General features: G+C 34.5%; 1 protein-coding gene across 1 annotated transcript; it reads right to left on the bottom strand.

Annotated features, from left to right (window-relative positions):
• Positions 1-268: 268 nt before the first annotated feature.
• Positions 269-6,740, bottom strand: LOC125829235 (sphingosine-1-phosphate lyase). Its single transcript, XM_049508481.1, has 15 exons — positions 6,445-6,740; positions 6,204-6,249; positions 5,245-5,390; positions 5,043-5,102; positions 3,858-4,082; positions 3,628-3,769; positions 3,353-3,403; positions 3,152-3,243; positions 2,782-2,908; positions 2,264-2,279; positions 1,750-1,857; positions 1,615-1,669; positions 1,390-1,536; positions 1,092-1,170; positions 269-622 (listed from the first exon to the last, which is right to left on the bottom strand). Exons 1-15 carry the CDS (start codon positions 6,642-6,644, stop codon positions 500-502), a joined length of 1,617 nt encoding a protein of 538 aa, XP_049364438.1. The 5' UTR covers positions 6,645-6,740; the 3' UTR covers positions 269-499.
• Positions 6,741-7,577: the final 837 nt, after the last annotated feature.

Below are 7,577 nucleotides of genomic sequence, written 5' to 3'. Positions count from 1 at the left end.
GTGTAATAAATCGTCATAATAGTTTAAATGTATAACTGCCTTTTCAAAACAAGTTCAACTGTGAATTTATGTCTTTTCCCCACTATTAAATGACAAGTTGAGTATACAAGGGAATTCTCTCGCATCACAAGGTTTCTCTAGCATAATTCGAGTTGAATAAGATAACAAACTAATATTTTTCCCTGCAAATCAGCTCTTTTGTAATAAATTAAGCAAAGTTGAGAGTGCAGCAGCCAGAATACCGGTAAATCCAGCAGCATCTCAAGTCTCAACACAAAGGATACAGCTACAGAGATATTGTCCATACCTTGGTAATAATAGTTTGAGGGGTTTCACCAATTATATTTTAGCATGCATTCAGCAAGTACAAAAGAATCAATAGTGTTCAATTGTTAACATTCTGTCCGTATTTACCATAATGCAGAAAACTCACTATTACTTAACAATTGCAATATTTTCTATTCAGTAGTAATTATGCATAGATTATGCTGAGAAATGACTAGTATGAACTGTCCATAAATTCCACCAGTAAATCTTGAACCATAACTCTATCTGGCATCTTCCCTGCGGCACCGTAGATTGGAGCAAACCCTCCGTTAATTGGACCTGGATTTTCTTTCACCTGATGGGAGAAAACACTATAAATGACCTCTCAACAGAAAATCACATAGTATATATATATATATACTCCAAGATAAGAACCTAATTAGAATCAACTAAGCGGTTATGAAGGAATGGATACATCTAAAATAACTGAGCCTTAAATTCATACAGTTATCTGATTGATTAAAAACACGGCCAAGTAAAAGATCTCGACCAGAAAAATTTATGAAGGGAAAATGACGATCATTTTCTGTTAAGCAAGTACACGAGAAGACAGAGACAACTTTCAAGACCCTAACTAAGAGCAGTGCTGACAAGATATACATTTGGCCTAAACAGTACATGGTAAGCCGCCTTCAATAAGCTGGTCCTGGTACTGATAACCACATTGCATTTGACCGGAAAATCTTGGTATGCTAGTTGTAAAGATTTTATGATATTGGAAATTCAAAGGAGAGAAAAAGATGGAAGTGAAAGAGCACACTTACAGTCTGCACGGAATCTCTAAGATCCTTCAGAAAAATCTGGACTACTGGTACATGTTGAAGCGTCACACAAATATGAACACTGAAACGGATATGCAATACAAACAACTTAGAAGAGAACTCTCATTTAAGTATTTAGAATTCTAAAAGTATTATTCAACATTAGACTCTCCTGCCCAAAGTATCCAAATAAGTGCATTTCTGGTAATTGTTTAAACAGTTACCATATAGCTGGAAGAAGAAAAGCTTCTCCAGTGTCCAGAATGAATGAATAAGTGTGCATCATGTGCAGTTACAATACCTATTAGGTCTCTGCAATGCATTTAAATGCCAACCTTTGGATGACAGTATATCATTGACTTCAAATATGTCTACAACATCAGATCCAAAAGCAATTATACTCATATCAGGCCTTCCAATCACAAACAGTTCTGGAATGTCCTGTATCCTGAAGGGTAGAATCATTGTGAGGGACAATAGTACTTAGACTGGAAAAGAATTGAACTGTAAGTGAGACTATATGTACCCTTTCTGAATTCTTTTTGATGCCTCCATGATCTCCTTGGTGTTTTCCAAGTATCCTGCAAGGTGTACAAACTATCAGCTAAGAAGAAACGGAAGTGCCAAGTGATAACCAACAAGAATGAGAAAGGTCTATAACCTTCGGAGCCTAAAGATATCATTGCTGCCCAAGCCCCAGCTATCAGACCTCCAGCTCTGCTTCCAGCAATTGTTGGAGAAACATAAAGCCCACCAGTCCACTCAGTGACTATCATGTGAATACAAGGGGTATATGTCATCAAAACTTCATAAGAATGATTACCCCTTTTTTGCAGGTAAAGAGAGTATGATTTCTTTTCTATAAGTAGAAGGGCAAAAGGAAATAGCAAATTATCTCAGATCATTGCCACTTACTTTATTGCAAGGGTACACGTTTGATTTTTATTACTGAATTGGTTTCACAAGATCTTTATGTTCTTTTAAAAAGACAAATTACTGATTATGTATTTAAGGTTCAGAGCACCTGGAAACTCCTTTCACTGAAGTTGATTGCAGTGCATATCTAGTTTTTATTATCACATCAATTGCCCCACCAACAGTTTATAGAGATTTCTTCTTTTGAGTCAGTAGCAAAGCTACAAATAATGAATACTTTTTTGACATGAGTAACTTACCAGCAACAAATTGATGCTGTTAACGTGTAAAAACCAGCAGCAAATTAGTCCAGTCCCCGCACATGTTTCAGGAGTAAGAAAATGTATAAGATCTCACATTACTTGTAAAACAAAAACATATAAAATGAACTTGTAGCATAATGTATCAATTCTTTGCACATGAAGTAGAACCACCGTACCAAATGTTTCAAGGTATACTATACTGCTCTCTACAACTTCGACATCAATACAGGGAAAGGTAAAGAGGGTATCTCAGAAAGAAAGCCATTAAAAATTCAAGACAATATCTCCAGTCACATAAAGGCTACATAGTACATTACGGATGAATTTACAAATTTCATCATCAAGAGAACAAAATTTCCTCATAAAGAAAAATATATCCAAAGGAACAAGTCTAATCTCCAATGAACTCTCACAAATTGGATGATCAAGCAAATCCCATATATTCTGCTTACAGATGCTTCAATTGAATGCTAAACAGTGATTACAGCGAAGGGGCAGAAAGTAGCACTTTATACCTTCCGTATTTCACGATTTCGGTACAGAACTACACTGGTTCCTTTTGGTGCCAGCCCATACTTGTGTACATCCACTGAGATAGAGGTTACTCCTTGAACAGTGAAATCAAATGGAGGTACAGGGTATCTGGACATAATAACAAGAATCATATAGACAAATTGTGGTATCTATAAGACAGATATATAAATGAATTGTTGCTGATGATTTAACTGTTTACAAAAGAGCTTGTATAAAGGGAGGGCAAGGCCAAAGGAACTTCTTTAGCACTATAAATCAATAGAAGAACAAAATAAGATAAATAGTTAGTGCAGATTGGAGCACTCTACTTTACAGAACCATAACCTGGAAACAAAGATACATCAAACATACCCCAATTTACGAGCGAAAGGTAAGACAAAGCCCCCAAGACAAAGGTCAACATGGAAACAAATTTGGTAGCTAGAAGCCAAATCACCAAGCTCCTGCAAGAGAATTTAACTAGGAAATTTAGCGAGTAAAGGATCCAAAATCCTTTATACTTAGCAGTATTTGTTAAAGATTTAGAAATTGGGAAAAGATCCGCGCACTTGCCTCAATTGGATCGATTATGCCATGGGGGAATCCAGGTGCCGATCCAACAATCTGTATATTCATATGTTTTAGTGAGCAGATAAAATACTTGACATAAAGTCAGGGGATAAGTAAACAAATTATGATGAAATTCAGAGTCTGAGGCTCATTTCTATTATAAAATGAAGGAGAACAAACAAACAGAATAATGAAAAGATATGAACACACAAATACATTTTACTTATGTTTAAAACCAGGGAAAATGATTCTAAAACTTCCCAAAGTCAAAACTTTACCATGATAGTATTTTTGTTAATATATCGCTTAATAGCTTTAACATCTGCTCGAAATTCTTTATCAACAGGGACACGCCACAACTTGATCTTGAAATATTGTGCAGCCTTGTCGTATGCTGAGTGTGCGGAAACTGGTATTATCCTACAGTCATGTATGATACTCACTATATTTAGAGACTGATACCTTATGGCTGGATGTTAAAGAAAATAAAGAGGGAAAGAGCACATACATTTCTGGTTTAGTGATTCCCTTCTTGGCTTTCATATAGTCACGTGATGATTTAACTGCTAATAATATACTTTCAGTCCCCCCTGATGTCATATTTCCACAAATTTGTCCTCCAGAAGCCTTTTCTTTACTACCAAGAATTGCTGCTGTCATCGCAACCACTTCTGCTTCAAATCTAACAACGCTTGGGAACACACTCAGATGTAGTGGATTGGTATGTGCAAACCTGAAATAAGAAATATCTATTCATACTGAAAGCAGAGATGGAAAGTTTTATGATAAGAAATCTTAAATGGAAGGTGTATTGCTTGTAAAAGAAAACTCAACAAGTGCATTCCCTCCCATGACAACAACAAATAAGAATCTGAAGAGAAATAAAAAAAATTAGAAAAAGCTAATTGGTTAACAAGGATGTTATCAAATCTAGTCACATTGCGATAATAAGATAGATTACATGACTCAGATACACCAGCATGAGCAGAGTATCGTGATTTGTTTGTTCAAGACAGTCACAGATGAACATAAATGTCAACATATGTAGCTTGGGCTAAAACAACTCAACAGATTTGAGATCTATTATTTTAATCCAAGATGTCCAAAAAAAATCAGAAACAATTTCTGCCAGAAGACAGACCTAATACACCATGGATGAGTAATGCACTTAGATTAATGAGAAAAGGTTAATTGATTTAAATATATCAAGGGGTATAACATGGTAAAGTTACCAATTCACTTTAGAAGGAAAAAAAGAAGAAGAGCTATGAGATCACCCGAAACTCTGTTTAATAGTTGCTAAGCATTTCGTAGGTTCAAGTCCATCTTCCGTCCAGCATGGTCAGCATGTGAAGTATGAGATTTTCTATATGCCCTGAAGCATTGTTAACCCACTAAATACATTTTTTGAGGTCTTAATCAATCTAGCATAGTCTACATGTTGGTTGTCTCTTTATTGTAACCCCTGAAATCTGTATTAAGTAGTACATTCCACATGGAGGTTTTCAAGAGACTGAATTTGCTCCCTCTTCCTCTAGGGTTTAATCATACACTCAATAATTGGACTAGATTCATTATGGCAGAAGGTTTATCACGAAGAAGATACATGAAAAGAAACAACCCTTCCCTTGATCAGTTAACGAAAGCAAAGCAACTAAATATACATATGTACACAACGGATGAACAATCTTACATGGAACATGCCTCGTTTATCAATGAAAAATGTCCCTCATTCTCATTTCCGCCAATATAGCTGCTCAGAAAATAGGAAATCTGTTAATCTTTCTACACAGGTTAAAGAGCAAAGAAATGGTTTAATTGAATCCAGAAACATATATAATTCCAAACTACTAGCTAAAATTATATAATATAGTGCAATAATTATGGAAACATACACGGTACCCGAACATTTGCCCTGCCATGTCACATCTTTTTGTTTTTCATCTCTCATTTGCACTAGGACGTTATCTCCTAAACCTGTCTTCGGCAACTCAGTTCTCCATCCATCTCTATTACTAGAACCTTGCAACTTATCCACTATCTGCTCAGTTCGATAACAGATTTTGAAGCCAGAGAATGTCAGATTTATAATCAGAATTAAAGGAGATCAATCATTGAAACCTCTTAATGCTTCCACATAGATGCACAAGTGAGAATAAAATCTTAACCAGGTACTTTCTTTGCTAGAATTATTTTCTAAAACAAGTTGAATAAATCTACATCACATCTCCTTGGGATGTGGCCCTTCTCTGGATCTTGCATGAACATTGGATGCTTCGTGCATTGGGCTGCTCATTTTTCTTAAGCTGAACATATCGACTCCAAATGTATGCAACGAATTATTTAGCCTAGGTCAAAATTTTAAAAACATCCAGGTGAAGCAAATTTAAATACAATAGCGTGATACATTTGATACTGGAACTATTTCACTCGAGGTTGCTAGTCCTTCCGTTCCAACTTATACAACACATTTTCCACCTTGGAATGTTTCAAAATGTCAGACTCTATTCCTTCAATATTATTGTTTTACATATTTTTCACAACTTTAACTTAAATATATGTTTTACAATCCAAACTATAAACTTCAATTTGATGATTTCTCAGCTGTTTAACTTTTCAGCCATTACATTCTTTTTCGTTAATATAATGCACAAGTCAAATTAACAACTTAAACTCCTTTTAAATCAAACAAAGTGTATAAACATAGAACAAAGGAAGTAATTTTCATTAACTTTATACAATCAAACATAAATTCACCAAACTGTGTCAGTGTGATAATCACTGAAAGAAACAAAAACGCAACACCCCATTCAATGAAGTAGACCAGAGTATTTGATGCTCAAAATTAACTCACCTTCTGCTTCTGAGAGTCAATGTACTTTTTAACACCAGGCACCAACCTATATTTAAGAATCAAATATTAAATCTCAGAAAGTGTCAAAATCAATTCAATCAAAAGCTACAAAGTATTCCGGAGCTTTTAATAGATATAATACTCTTTTTCTTATCATTTCACTAAACAAACATGGATAATTTAGTGAGAGAAAAATTAAACAGAAATTGAAGAGATGCAAGCATTGAATGTGAGAAAATACTTGATGGCGCTCATAACGAAGCTAATAATGGTGGCTTTGAGTCCTCGCTCGTGAATAACGAGGAAGATGGATTGAAGAATTCGAGCGATTAGTAGAGAGAATAGAGGAGTAATAAGTAGAATTAATGGCTCGTATTGAGATAAGAAGGAATTTGCTGAAGCTCTGTACTGATTCAGCCATGGTGGAATCGGAAACACCATCGCCGATCGACGTGAAATGGGTATATTTTTTTTTCTTTTATCTTTTTTTTTGTTTGATAGTAATGTATTACTTAGATTGATACTCCATAGTCCATATGGTAAGCGATGCGTGCAAGTTTTTTTTTTTTTTTTTTTTTTTTTACCGATTTGTTGTAGTAATAATTAATATATTAATCAAGTACATATACTTTATTTATGTTTGTTTTTTGAAATCATGTGCGTAATGCGTTACATTTTCTGCTACACTAGGTTGAATTGGCTTCAAACAAGAATACGTATATGAGAAAGAGATTGGCCGATTCTTTAGCATAGCTATGAAAAACCAAGACTTGCAATTACATTTTTCGAAGATTAATTATATTACAGTGGAAAAATTTTAAAAATTTAACGTCAAAGTCATCGGAGTTGACAAAAAATTACCCCATTTAAACAAAAAATAGATCCAAATAAGAAAAGCTTTGGGAATTAAAGCACTGTATTTTATTCTTAAACTTATTTTTTCCTTTGGTTAACAAAACCCAAGTAGATGTATTATCCACTACTTTGTAATCTTCATTGTAAAATCGTTTGAGAGTAAAATACAATGCTTTAATTTCCAAAGCTCTTCTTGTTTGGATCCATTTTTTGTTTAAATGGGGTAATTTTTTGTCAACTCCGATGGCTTTGACGTTAAAATTCTTTAATTTTTCCATTGTGATAAATTAATCGTTGAAAAATGTAACTGCAAGTCTTGGCTTTCCATAGCTATGCTAAAGAATCGACAATAAACATTTCGCCTTCAGCATATTGTCTTACTGATTTTAGATACTAATGCAGCAACTCAATGGGGAGGTGATACTAAACCCAAAAATAACAAAGTTTTGAAGGAAGTCCCTGCAAAATAACAATGTAATATTTAGTCCCTCCTTGTATCTATAAAAGGAGAAGAAAAAC

Source organism: Solanum verrucosum, unplaced genomic scaffold, assembly GCF_900185275.1.
Source record: "Solanum verrucosum unplaced genomic scaffold, falcon-dt-bn FXZP01000028.1, whole genome shotgun sequence".
NCBI lineage: Eukaryota > Viridiplantae > Streptophyta > Magnoliopsida > Solanales > Solanaceae > Solanum > Solanum verrucosum.
Note: the sequence above shows the minus strand (reverse complement) of the source record. Positions and strands in the feature narration are given on the sequence as shown.

Bases quoted from the DNA above. Each gene is read 5' to 3' on its own strand.
- LOC125829235 (XM_049508481.1), bottom strand. From the start codon at position 6,644: ATGGTGTTTCCGATTCCACCATGGCTGAATCAGTACAGAGCTTCAGCA. The intron at 3,244-3,352 runs GCAAGTGCGCGG...ATTCTCTTGCAG, and splicing joins GCATAATCGATCCAATTGAG to GAGCTTGGTGATTTGGCTTC. The intron at 623-1,091 runs GTAAGTGTGCTC...TTCTCCCATCAG, and splicing joins TTAGAGATTCCGTGCAGACT to GTGAAAGAAAATCCAGGTCC.